At 30.0% G+C, this 14186-nt stretch overlaps 1 protein-coding gene across 1 annotated transcript; it reads left to right on the top strand.

Moving 5' to 3' along the window:
- Nucleotides 1-1695: 1695 nt before the first annotated feature.
- Nucleotides 1696-13786, top strand: LOC130897574 (uncharacterized protein DDB_G0283357-like). The gene is made up of 16 exons (XM_057806511.1): nucleotides 1696-1728; nucleotides 3705-3770; nucleotides 3834-3946; nucleotides 5093-5212; nucleotides 5325-5778; nucleotides 5857-5945; nucleotides 7240-7425; nucleotides 7699-7809; nucleotides 8467-8607; nucleotides 9045-9230; nucleotides 9627-9812; nucleotides 10165-10305; nucleotides 11051-11236; nucleotides 11633-11818; nucleotides 12169-12309; nucleotides 12710-13786. Exons 2-16 carry the CDS (start codon nucleotides 3754-3756, stop codon nucleotides 13225-13227), a joined length of 2775 nt encoding a protein of 924 aa, XP_057662494.1. The 5' UTR covers nucleotides 1696-1728; nucleotides 3705-3753; the 3' UTR covers nucleotides 13228-13786.
- The last annotated feature ends 400 nt before the right edge of the window (nucleotides 13787-14186 follow it).

The raw sequence follows: 14186 nt of genomic DNA, 5'->3' as shown, positions 1-14186 counted from the left end.
TACTTATTAACAATTTTTCGAATTTATTACGACTTTTTGTGATGAGAAAATTTAATAGGCACATTTCAATTCAATGGTTTACATTTTTTAATAAAATCAGAAGTATGAGCTGTCATATCACTCATCCTATGCCCACTTGAAACTGGGATTTTGTTTCAACAAAGAATTAGTGCTATTAGTGGTGGCTTCATTTTGATTTCTTTTGGTGTCGAAGTGGTGATTATAAACTAAAAAGTGATTTTCCTCTATTTTTTAAACAGGTAAGTCATTTTAAATTGATATATCTTCACAAATTCTAACATGCGAAATAATTATTCATGAGATATTACTCGAAACTTATAATTTATAACAAAATAAATAATATAATAAAGTATATTCTTCGGTAATATCCCAAATAAAAGTCATAATTCTCAATACATTTTAATAATATATATTTCAAGTTTCATTGAATAAACTACATCGTTATTAAACACGGTTTGGACAACTTTAAATTTCTTATTTATATATTATAACTTTTATGATTAATCGTATCGTATTATAGTTTAAATACACGCTGGATACAAACTTCCCATATATTCTTCTATAACCCTTTAAGACCCGGAATTTAAATCATCCTCTGCCTATGTTGTTAGCATCGTCGTGCTTTATTTGCAGTTGTCTTTTCTTGGAAAGTTTCAGATGACAATCACGAGAAATCACTCTTAACAACATATTAATTAAACATAAATTAGCTTGGGCGGCAAATTTAAAATCTATAGGCTTTAGACTTCTAAACTTGCATCACAATTGTAATATTTTGAAACACTTAATAACACTATTAAAATAAGCAACACTTTAAAATAGAGAAAATGAGTGAAGTTGTATACATGAATAGGTATTTAGGACTGTATATCAATAAAAAAATTTTAAATATGTGCGATGAAAAAAAAGGAATTCCAATGTACATTCTTAATAGGGCATTCCAAGACTTTGACGTTTTTTAATACCAATATGGCCACTGAGAGGCAAACATAACCTTTTGTTAACTTTATTCGAACGGTCTTTCTCGTGTTTCTTAATAAGCAGTGACTATTTCCAAAAAATTTTAGTGGAAAATCCAGAATCCAAATAAATATTGTGGATATTTCGTCCCTTTACAGATAATGAATTGACCTTTAGTGGAAGAATTCTTTCAAAAGTGATAAATATGGACGTTGTTAGCTATCTAGAGCTTATTAATAGTTGTTATACTGCAAACAAATAAAAATTTTTAGAAGTTTAAATGATTACACATATTTTGATGCAGGCTTTGTAAGCAATTGTGGGGTGATTGTAAGAAATGAATATATCATAGTTCTGGGAAATGTTCAAAATACAACAGATGAATCCTTGTGGCATTATTCATATCATATACTCAAAAGTTTGGCTCTGATAATAATGTATCAAGATTGTGCTGCGGTTTATAAATTTTCAGTCCCAATTTTAAAACAGTCGATTTTCACCTAAATAGTTACGTGGAATGATTCCTTGAATGCAAAATGGTCAAAAGACAAAATTCATTAATCTAACACACATAATATGTAAAGTATTTTCAAAATAAGTGGAAGCCAAGTAGGGTTAAATACAAAACCTATATGCCAAATATTTATAATCTTAGTTTAATCCTAATTTAGCCAAAGTAAGTAAGTAATACGTTGTTACTTGGTGACAAAATGATGGGTCCAGTAATATAACTGTTTTCAAAAAATTGTAAGTTGCTAAGCCAGTATAATAATATGTTTTTAGATCCTCATTTTCTAAGCTTTCATAAGTCAAGGCCTGAGTCAACGTTGATGATAGAAAAGTTTCAGTTAAATGTTCAATTGTAATATCTGTTTGAAAACCTTTACTATTACTAGACAAAATGTGTTGTTCTACTAGATTGGAATCATTTTCCATACTTCCTAAATTTACTGAGTCAACCTCAAGCATATTTTAGTTTTAAACTATTTATTTTAATAAAACTATTAAATTATTTCAACTAAAAAATTGATATAAGTAACAAAACCATGCAAAACTGACAGAACAATATTCTTTGTTTGCCTCCCAGCGTACATTTGTTCCTTGAATAAGGTGTTTCTTCTTAATATTATGTGTACAGATTTTTGTATAACATTTCTTTGATTACAAATGATTTTTCATGAGTCTGATTTTACATCAAATATTTTGTCATAATATTCTTGACTCAGAGCAATAACGAATAGTTTTAAAAAAACTTCTCCTGTAGGTATTTTGTTTTCTGTAGTCTACACTAATTTTCTTATAGCTACCTCATCATCTCTACAAATATTAGTGATATTTAATGGAAATATAATTAATTCACTTGGAAAACAAAACTCTATTGAAAAATATTCCTAGTTGAAAATAACCAAATATAGTATCTATATAATAGAATTTGCGTAGTCCCAAAAATAAATATTTAAGGAGTTATCAATAACAAGATATAATGAAGTAGAAAATTTAAACAAAGTGAAACTAATATTTCATCAAATTAGAATTCTGACGTAACATATATGTAAGAATGAAAGGAAGGCTAAAAATTGAAAGACTTGTAGTGTCCCAACAGCAAAAAAACAGTTTTACAGTATAAATTGCTTTGAAAGTTCATAGAACTGACTCTGGCTCATATTTTTCATGTTTTTATCAGTATGCAAAATAAATGTATGTATATATGGAATTGGGGCAACGCAAAGGATCTATTGTGTCCCCCTTTCTTGCTGCGATACTGGAGAACCCAGTGTTTATAGTGGATCTATTAATCCCACTCCTTTTAAAAAGTCTAGAATGTGGTATGGCTTTAATTGCCTGAGATCTTTGTCTTCTATTTCATACGTATCCAGGTCTAGTGCTCTGGAGTTCCTTAGTGTTTCACTTTGAGAGAATGTGAATAGAGGTTTCGTCCTCTGTGTGACAAAATGTGCACGCCACATTATCTGCTAGGTCTAGCGTCTTCAGGTGTTTATTGAGGGGACAGTGCCCTGATAGAACTCCTGTTGTTATTCGTAGATTGTTCTTACTTAGGTTGACATAATCAGCAGATTTACTCTGGTTATATTTTCCCCGAAGAGTCTTTGCCTGTCTCAGCCACTGTAGGTTGTCCCAATAATTGGTAGTGTTTTGTTTCACTACCATTGTTGAGCTAGTGCAGGTACCATTGGCAATACTCCCCTCTGAGTCCATGCCTCAGAGGGTCATCACTGTCTTTTGTGTTTCTATTTTTTCGTAGAAGAGGAGGATTCCCATATGAGATAATCCTCCTTACTTCCACCCTCCATATATCGAGGGAAGATTGTTGAGAGGTTTGATTGGATCTTTCAAGCCATCTACATCTACCTCCGCCAGTTTTAGAGAAACCAAAATAAAAACTCTATTTCTGACAGTTTTTTAATGACATATTCAACAATATTTTTATCTTGTACACCTTTATTGATATTCATGAGAGTGAAACTGACTTTCTACAACTTAAAATCTGGATTTGGTTCTCTCCAAAAACAAGAACATTTAAGCTTATTTTACGTTTTGATTTATATATTCTGTAAATTTATATGAACTAAATCCTTATGTAGGATAAATATATATGAAGAAGCATGCTTGCATGCAGGAGTTTATTTTACAGGTGTGACTGATGACCATACAGTTTATTTAAAATATTGAAATATTTTTGTGTACTCAATTTTTTCTTTTAGGAAATCTTGTACGTATTTCAAAACCAATTGGACATTCGAAATAAACATCATGCAATGTATGAAATGGTATTAAAAAACAATTTTTAGATAGATTTTTGTGAATCCTATTGACACTTATTTTACTTATAGCTGGGTCGATGTTAAAGAGTATATTAGACTACATTGTTACCATGTCTGTTGCTCGAAATGCTATGCTAACTTAAAAAATAGTTTTTACGCATGTACGATTTGCCGTGAATTAGGTAAGCGTTTTTCAATTAATCTACAATGAACCATCAAAAATAACTGCCATATTTTATACTACTTTAATTTTGTATTATTTTAAAAAATTAGTAAGAAACTAATATTGATAATACAACAATCATCATCCAAGGATCTCATTAACAAAATTGTTGTTATCAGTGATGGTATTCATGGGCGTTAGAGCTGGACAGTTTTAATACTTCTATTGTCTTCAAACTTGCAAAAGTAATTTGATTGTGATATACCTAGTATTTATTTTTGTTGTCTACTTTCTAAGTTCTTGATATGAAATATTGTGAGAAAGTAAAATCTTTAATTAAAAGTGGAAAAATAATATGTAAATGTTTAATTGGAAATCGCAAAAATTTCAAATTTCCAACTACATAAGAAAACCATTTTCATCGGTTTTCAGTTGTGATGTCATAGGTTTAAAGAAAATATTGAGCATCTGATCACGAGGTTATCGTTGCCGACAACGTAGTGTGCTCTGTTATAATTCAGTTTTTATTTATTAGTTACGTATAAATAAAACATTTTTCTATATATATGAAAAAAGTGAATAAAGGTCAAGTTTTTACATTATTACATAATCAAAAAATAAAAATATAATAAAGTTAATACTACAAAATATTGAAATAAGTTTACTTTGAATCTTACTTACATTAAATAAAAAATAATTACACCTCGCAGGATCGCCAGAACGACCAACACTTTCAAGCCATTTTTGTTGTATATTCGAATTTCTTCGCAGCATAAATAAACTTTATCAGGTATTTTTACATTCTCGCACACAACACGATTTATATACCTTTAATCAAAGTTAATTGATAATGCTTATTTTAGAATAACTTTCGTTTTTACTTTGTATCATATGTTCATTATTTATTTTATACCTATGACGACACGTAATATGACGACCTTACTGAAATGTTTAAACTAACTACAAAATTTTTGAATTTTCAATAATTTTTTTCTCTATAAATATCGAGGAATTGAAAAAAAAAGTATAATAAAAGTATATAAACTATCCAAAACTATTTTTTTCTCAAACCATGGAAGTACCCTATTGAATAATATTAGTTCTGAACTAGTTGTAAGCAAAAAAATATAAAAAAATATTTAATTATTTTTGTCAATCCATGCAGCAAGGCATTTGTTGGCTCAATATGGAATTCAACTAAAAGAATCGTCTTCAGAGGAGAGTTCTGAAGTAGGGTCGTCTTCAGATGAAAATGAGACTTCTGAAGAAAAGTCAATAGAAAAAGGCGAGTATGTGATTTCTGAAAACGAATCGTCTTCAGATTATGGCAATTATGTGATTTCTGAAAACGAATCGTCACCAGAAGTATTTGATTTCTAAAAACAAATTTTCTTTAGAAGATAAAAATCCAGATAATAATGAAAAAGAATTACCCCAAGAAGATGTCAATCCAGAGAATAATGAAAAAGAATTACCCCAAGAAGATGTCAAACCAGAGATTCATGAAGAAGAATTGCCCCAAGAACATATCAAACCAGAGATTTATGAAGAAGAATTGCCCCAAAAAAATGTCAAACAAGAGATTCATGAAGAAGAATTACCCCAAGAACATATCAAACAAGATATTTATGAAGAAGAATTATTCCAAATAATTATCAAACCAGAGATTTATAAAGAAGAATTATACCAAGATGATTTTGAATCGATAATGTACAAGTCTTCTTTAAAAAAAGAAAAACAGAAGCATTTGATTGCAAACAACGATAAAATGACTTTTAGAGATGAGATAAAGACTGAAGTTGAAGAAATAATTTATGAAAATTTGCCTTCGACCTCTAATTATAATAGAAGGTAATAACAACACATTCATTACAATGATCAAATTGAAAATGCACATATTTTACAAGCACAATACTTTTTGTTTTTTAGTTGTCTAAATACAAACACTCCGCAACAAATATCACACATTGGCGAGTGGAATACCACTTCAAGAACAAATGGAAAATCACATACTCCAGGTATTTAATGTTATGTAATCTAAGGATTAATGAATAGATTTCTTAAAAATTGCTAATCTTCTTATAAAATATATTAAATTATTTTGATTCTATTTCATATGGAATATATAATATTGTTATGACACAATCAGTAATGAAAGCTCTTGAGGAAACTTAACATACATATTTCAATGTATATTTAACGAATTAATAAAATCAATTTTCTCTATATCACATTATATTAAATTAATAATAACATGGTATACAAAACCAACTTGGTCCTCAGTGATTATGTGTACTATCATTATTTATATGGATGTTTTCATATAGTCTTAACTGTTTTTGTATTTAAGCTCAGATACATAATATCAGTGCAAAATAATCTCTTTAAAAGTAAATAAATTAAATTTAGTAACGTGGCTTGGCTCCTTGAGCTCTAATCACAACAACGCCGTGGCATACTTGTGATCAAGTCCTCCAAGTAATTTTCACACACATTAACCTACTCCACGGTCAAAATTAGTTAAGGGCTCAATACTGTACAATGCAAAAAATGCACAATCATTTGCCAATTCAAATCAAATCTATAACGCATTTCGTAGGAATTTGATGGCATATTTACTAGAACGTGACTTCTACGCTATAAACGACTTTAATTCTAATACTAATATTTAATTCGAAGCATATTACACAATGTTGGTATTGATTTTTAATACATATTTCACTTGTACATTTTTAAAGGTAATATTGTAAACAATTTTTTCACAATAAACATCACTCACTGTTGTTGAAGGTGTGAATCTCACCCTTCTCTAAATATTGTCCAACACATACTCAATAAGGTTCAAGTCCACACTGCGTGCAAGCCAGTCTACAACTTCAATATTAACCTCTTGAAGGTACTGGTGTATCATTCTAGCGACATGGGGACGTGCGTTAATTATGTCAAATTTCTATTTGCATTCCTCTAAAAAGCGGGAAAATATGGATCAGAATAGTGACTTAACAAAATGGAATAGGGCTTTTGGTAATATGGCTAATCGTAATACGGTTTATAATAGTTGTGATGACAGTGTATTTTGGTATTCTACTGATTAGAATTGTCAGATACGGGTAATGTTTTAGTAAAGACCGTGATAAGATCCAAAATCGTCTGTACAAGAGAAAATACATTATATATTGAACTAGACTTATAATCGAGACTATTTATTCAAAAAGATAACTACAAATATGTCCAAAGAAAATTATGAAATTACTTAATATGATTAAAACAAACTTTCTTTGAAATTAGTAATGTCTTTATATGATTTTGTAGGTTATCCAAAACCATGCACTTCTCAAGATGTTAATTTGGTCAATCGATACCTGGAATCTTCACGTCAACCAAATACTGTCTCAGGTTCTGCAGAGGTTGCATGTCTAAAAAGCAAAAAAGTTGCTCAACTTCCTAGAATAAATATGGATCAGAATCGTGAATCAAAAAAATGGGATAGGGCTGATGGTAATACGGTTTATAATAGTATTGTTGACAGTAGATCTTAACATGATTAAAACAGATTGTATTTTGGTATTCTATTGATTAGAATACCAAGATAGAAAATCAAAAGTCTCTTCTAGACAAGAAAAAACATATTATTTATTGAACTAGACATATAATTGAGATTAATTATTCAAAAAGATAATTATAAATATGCCCAAGGGAAATTTTGAAATTCCTTGATGTGATTAAAACAATCTCTCTTCAAAAAAGTAAAGTCTTTATATGATTTTGTAGGTTATCCAAAACCAAGCACTTCTCAAGATGTTAATTTGTTCAATCGATACCTGGAATCTCCACGTCAACCAAATAATGTCTCAGGTTCTGCAAATGGTCCATGTCTAAAAAGTAAAGAAGCTGCTCAACTTTCTAGAATAAATATGGGATCAGAATAGTGACTTAACAGAATGGAATAGGTTTTTTGTTAATAGGGCTAATTGTAATACGGTTTATAATAAAACGGCTAATCGCAATACGGATAATCGTAATACGACTGATCGTATTACGGCTAATCGTAGATAATACGTTTTATTATAGTAGTCATGACAGAAGATCTTAATATGGTTAAAAAAGATTGTGTATAAAAAACAAAGAAGCTGCTCAGTCTTATCGAATAAATATGGATCAGAATGGTGAATCAAAAAATTGAAATAGGGCTGAGGGTAATACGGCTGATCGTTATATGGATAATCGTATAACGGGTTATAATAATACGTCTGATCGTAATACGATTTATAATAATAGTGATGACAGAAGATCTTAGCATGATTAAAACAGATTGTATTTTTGAATTCTATTGATAAGAATTGTTGGGTTAGATAATTTTTTCATAAAGACCGCAGTAAGGTTAAAAATTGAAAGTCTATTCTGTACATATTTATTATCGAATTAGATAATTTATACAAAAAGTAAATATAAATATGTCCAAGGGAAGTTTAGAAATTCCTTGATGTGGTTAAAACAATTTTTCTTTACAATTATTAAAGTCTTTATATGATTTTGTAGGTTATCCAAAATCTCAACGTCAACCAAATAATGTCTCAGATTCTGCAGAGGGTGCATGTCTAGAAAGCAAAAAAGTGGCTCAACTTCCTAGAATAAATATGGATCAGAATCGTGAACCAAAAAAATGGGATAGGGCTGATGGTAATACGATTTATAATAAAACGAGTGATCGTAATTCGGCTAATCGTAATACGGTTGATATTAATACGACTGATAATATGGCTGATAATAGTACGACTAATAGTAATACGGTTTATTATAATATGGCTGATCGTAATAAGGTTTATAATAGTATTGATTACAGATGACTTTAATAAGGTTGAAACAGATTGTATTTTGGTATTCTATTGATTAGAAATGTCAGATTCAGGTAATGTTTTGGCAACGACCGCGATAAGATCGAAAATCAAAAGTCTCTTCTATACCAGGGAAAACACATTATTTATTGAACTAGACATATAATTGATACTAATTATTCAAAAAGAATTATAAATATGTCCAAGGGAAATTTTGAAATTCCTTGATGTGATTAAAACAATCTCTCTTCAAAAGAATAAAGTCTTTATATGATTTTGTAGGTTATCCAAAACCAAGCACTTCTCAAGATGTTAATTTGTTCAATCGATATCTGGAATCTCCACGTCAACCAAATAATGTCTCAGGTTCTTCACTTGGTCCATATCTAAAAAGCAAAGAAGCTGCTCAACTTCCTAGAATAAATATGGATCAGAATCGTGAACCAAAAAAATGGGATAGGGCTGATGGTAATACGGTTTATAATAACACGAGTGATAGTAATTCGGCTAATCGTAATACGGTTGATCTTAATACGACTGATAATAGTACGGCTAATCGTAATACGGTTTATAATAGTATTGATGACAGTAGATCTTAATAAGGCTGAATCAGATTGTATTTTGGTATTTTATTAATTAGAATTGTCAGATTCAGGTAATGTTTCGGCAAAGACCGCGATAAGATCGAAAATCAGAAGTCTCTTCTATACCAGGGAAAACACATTATTTATTGAACTAGACATATAATTGAGACTAATTATTCAAAAAGAATTATAAGTATGTCCAAGGGAAATTTTGAAATTCCTTGATGTTATTAAAAACAATCTCTCTTCAAAAGAGTAAAGTCTTTATATGATTTTGTAGGTTATCCAAAACCAAGCACTTCTCAAGATGTTAATTTGTTCAATCGATACCTGGAATCTTCACGTCAACCAAATAATGTCCCATGTTCTTCACTTGGTCCATGTTTAAAAAGCAAAGAAGCTGCTCAACTTCCTAGAATAAATATGGATCAGAATCGTGAACCAAAAAAATGGGATAGGGCTGATGGTAATACGGTTTATAATAAAACGAGTGATCGCAATACGGATAATCATAATACAGTTTATAATAGTAGCGATGATAGAAGATCTTAAAACAGATTGTATTTTGTTAATTTATTGATTAGAAATGTCAGGGTCAGGTAATATTTTGATAAAGACCGTGATAAGATCGAAAATCAAAAATCTCTTCTATACGAGAGAAAACAAACACATTAGGTATTTATTGAACTAGACATATAATCGGGACTATTTATTCAAAAAGATAAATATAAATATGTCCAAGGGAAATTTAGAAATTTCTTGATGTGGTTGAAATAATCTTTCTTTACAATTATTAAAGTCTTTATATGATTTTGTAGGTTATCCAAAATCTCAACGTCAACCAAATAATGTCTCAGATTCTGCAGAGGGTGCATGTCTAAAAAAAAAAGAAGTTGCTCAACTTCCTACAACAAATATTGACCAGAATCGTGAATCAAAAAAATGGAATAGGGCTGATGGTAATACGTCTTATAATAAAACGGGTGATCGTAATTCGGTTAATCGTAATACGACTGATAATAGACCGCGACTGATCGTATTACGACTAATCGTAATACGGTTTCTAATAGTAGTGATGACAGAAGATCTTAATACGGTTAAAACTGATTTTATTTTGGTATTTTATTGATTAGAATTTTCAGGTACAGGTAATGTTTTGGTAAAGACCTCGATAAGATCGAAAATCAAAAGTCTGTTCTATACAAGAGAAAACACATTATTTATTGACCTAGACATATAATCGAGACTATTTATTCAAAAAGGTATCAATATGAATATGTCCAAAAAAAATTTTGATAGATCACAATAGTGAATTAACAGAATTGAAGAATTGAATACGGCTTTTGGTAATACTGCTAATTGTAATGCGGTTTAAAATAATACGTCTGATAATAATACCGTTGATCGTAATATGGCTGTTCGTATTACGGCTAATCGTGATACGGTTTATAATAATCCGGCTGATTTTAATACGGTTTATAATTATAAGGCTGATCGTATTAAGGATATTCGTAATACGGCTGGTAATAGTCAAAAGTCTCTTCTGTACAAGAGAAAATACATTATATATTGAACTAGACATATAATCCAGACTATTTATTCAAAAAGATAAATATAAATATGTCCAAGGACAAATTTGAAATTCCTTGATGTGATTAAAACAATCTCACTTTAAAATAGTAAAGTCTTTATATGATTTTGTAGGTTATCCAAAACCAAGCACTTCTCAAGATGTTAATTTGTTCAATCGATATCTGGAATCTCCACGTCAACCAAATAATGTCTCAGGTTCTTCACTTGGTCCATATCTAAAAAGCAAAGAAGCTGCTCAACTTCCTAGAATAAATATGGATCAGAATCGTGAACCAAAAAAATGGGATAGGGCTGATGGTAATACGGTTTATAATAACACGAGTGATAGTAATTCGGCTAATCGTAATACGGTTGATCTTAATACGACTGATAATAGTACGGCTAATCGTAATACGGTTTATAATAGTATTGATGACAGTAGATCTTAATAAGGCTGAATCAGATTGTATTTTGGTATTTTATTAATTAGAATTGTCAGATTCAGGTAATGTTTCGGCAAAGACCGCGATAAGATCGAAAATCAGAAGTCTCTTCTATACCAGGGAAAACACATTATTTATTGAACTAGACATATAATTGAGACTAATTATTCAAAAAGAATTATAAGTATGTCCAAGGGAAATTTTGAAATTCCTTGATGTTATTAAAAACAATCTCTCTTCAAAAGAGTAAAGTCTTTATATGATTTTGTAGGTTATCCAAAACCAAGCACTTCTCAAGATGTTAATTTGTTCAATCGATACCTGGAATCTTCACGTCAACCAAATAATGTCCCATGTTCTTCACTTGGTCCATGTTTAAAAAGCAAAGAAGCTGCTCAACTTCCTAGAATAAATATGGATCAGAATCGTGAACCAAAAAAATGGGATAGGGCTGATGGTAATACGGTTTATAATAAAACGAGTGATCGCAATACGGATAATCATAATACAGTTTATAATAGTAGCGATGATAGAAGATCTTAAAACAGATTGTATTTTGTTAATTTATTGATTAGAAATGTCAGGGTCAGGTAATATTTTGATAAAGACCGTGATAAGATCGAAAATCAAAAATCTCTTCTATACGAGAGAAAACAAACACATTAGGTATTTATTGAACTAGACATATAATCGGGACTATTTATTCAAAGATAAATATAAATATGTCCAAGGGAAATTTAGAAATTCCTTGATGTGGTTGAAATAATCTTTCTTTACAATTATTAAAGTCTTCATATTATTTTGTAGGTTATCCAAAATCTCAACGTCAACCAAATAATGTCTCAGATTCTGCAGAGGGTGCATGTCTAAAAAAAAAAGAAGTTGCTCAACTTCCTACAACAAATATTGACCAGAATCGTGAATCAAAAAAATGGAATAGGGCTGATGGTAATACGTCTTATAATAAAACGGGTGATCGTAATTCGGTTAATCGTAATACGACTGATAATAGACCGCGACTGATCGTATTACGACTAATCGTAATACGGTTTCTAATAGTAGTGATGACAGAAGATCTTAATACGGTTAAAACTGATTTTATTTTGGTATTTTATTGATTAGAATTTTCAGGCACAGGTAATGTTTTGGCAAAGACCACGATAAGATCGAAAATCAAAAGTCTCTTCTAGACAAGAAAAAACATATTATTTATTGAACTAGACATATAATCAAGACTATTTATTTAAAAAGATAAATATAAATATGTCCAAGTAAAATTTAGAAATTCCTTGATGTGGTTAAAACAATCTTTTTTCAAAATTATTAAAGTCTTTATATGATTTTGTAGGTTATCCAAAATCTCCACGTCAACCAAATAATGTCTCAGGCTCTGCAGAGGGTGCATATCTAAAAAGCAAAGAAGCTGCTCAACTTCCTACAACAAATATCGATCAGAATCGTGAATCAAAAAATTGTAATAGGGCTTTTGGTAATATGGCTAATCGTAATACGGTTTATACTACTCCAGCTGATTTTACGACTATTTATAATTATATGGCTGCTCATATTAAGGAGATTCGTAATAAGGCTGTTAATAGTAGGGTTACTAGTAATACCATTGATGATAATACGGCTAGTCATAATACGGATAATAATAATATGGCTGATCGTTATACTGCTAATGGTGATAAGGCTGATTATAATACTGCTAATCGTAATACAGCTGATAATAGTATAGCTGATCGTAATACGGCTGATCGTAATACGGCTGTTAAGCGTCGTTATCCATATATAAGACCCAGACGACGTACAACTTATATAATACCAAAGAAAAGGAAATTAGACGATAAACGTCCTAAATTGTAACAATTTAGTGACTTTTATAGTTATTGATGTATCCTAGTAACCTTCCTATTTTGGCAAGACCACATAAGGAAGCACCTGATAAGTGCTACATAACCTTGCCTACCATGGTTGCTACTATGGATTGCAATAGATGAATAAAGATCATATTTTGGAATTCTTGTAGGCAGTACTTTTACATATAAGGTTTGTCTTATTTAAATGGGTCGGACTGACTGATCAAAAGTATCGATCCAGAGGTGATTGCAATTTAAAAAAAGTTTAAGGATAGTTGACAAAGTATGGAGTACTTACAGTAGCTACTTTTGGTGTTAGTAGATCAGTGAGATAAAATGTACTGTTGAAATATGGAAGGGATAGGATACTTCAGTTAATAAAAAATTCAGTGATATTTGTTGTTTCTCGTAGACAAATGATTGTGTTGTATTGATGTTTGATAAGTTTGTCTACGAGCTGATTTATTTATTTCAATTTCTTCATTTTTTATGCCTTTATTTATTTGTTAGTTCGATTTATCTGTTAAAATTTGTAATAGATTATTGTTACTGATATTTTGTTCATATTTTAAATAAAATCTCTAAAAATAATTGGTGGTGTCATCTATGCTTTATTTCCTAATACTTTTCCTAAATCGATTTTTCATTATAGAATTTGCTCTACAGGCAAAGACTGTAATAACGTTGTTTCTTAAGTCAAATCAAAAGTTGTATAAACAACCAAAGGTGAATAATGAAAAATGATATATTTCATTTGCAACTCAATACATCAATTTTTTAATATCCATTTAACTTGTTTTATTTTGTATAATATAAATACTGATTTATAATAGAAATTTTCAACTTCGAATGGATTTACGGAACACTGCATCAAATCCGTAAAAGAAAGTAATTTCAATAAATTTCACAAATATAGCAGCTAGAGTAATATCCAAAATGAAATTTACATATAAATTATTAATAGCA

Source organism: Diorhabda carinulata, chromosome 1, assembly GCF_026250575.1.
Source record: "Diorhabda carinulata isolate Delta chromosome 1, icDioCari1.1, whole genome shotgun sequence".
Classification (NCBI taxonomy): domain Eukaryota; kingdom Metazoa; phylum Arthropoda; class Insecta; order Coleoptera; family Chrysomelidae; genus Diorhabda; species Diorhabda carinulata.
This window is presented reverse-complemented; position numbering and strand designations above follow the sequence as displayed.

Excerpts from the sequence above, each read along its gene's own strand:
- LOC130897574 (XM_057806511.1), top strand. Across the intron at positions 5,213-5,324 it reads AGAAAAGTCAATAGAAAAAG|AAGATAAAAATCCAGATAAT; the intron begins GCGAGTATGTGA and ends AATTTTCTTTAG. Across the intron at positions 8,608-9,044 it reads AAAATGGGATAGGGCTGATG|GTTATCCAAAACCAAGCACT; the intron begins GTAATACGATTT and ends ATGATTTTGTAG.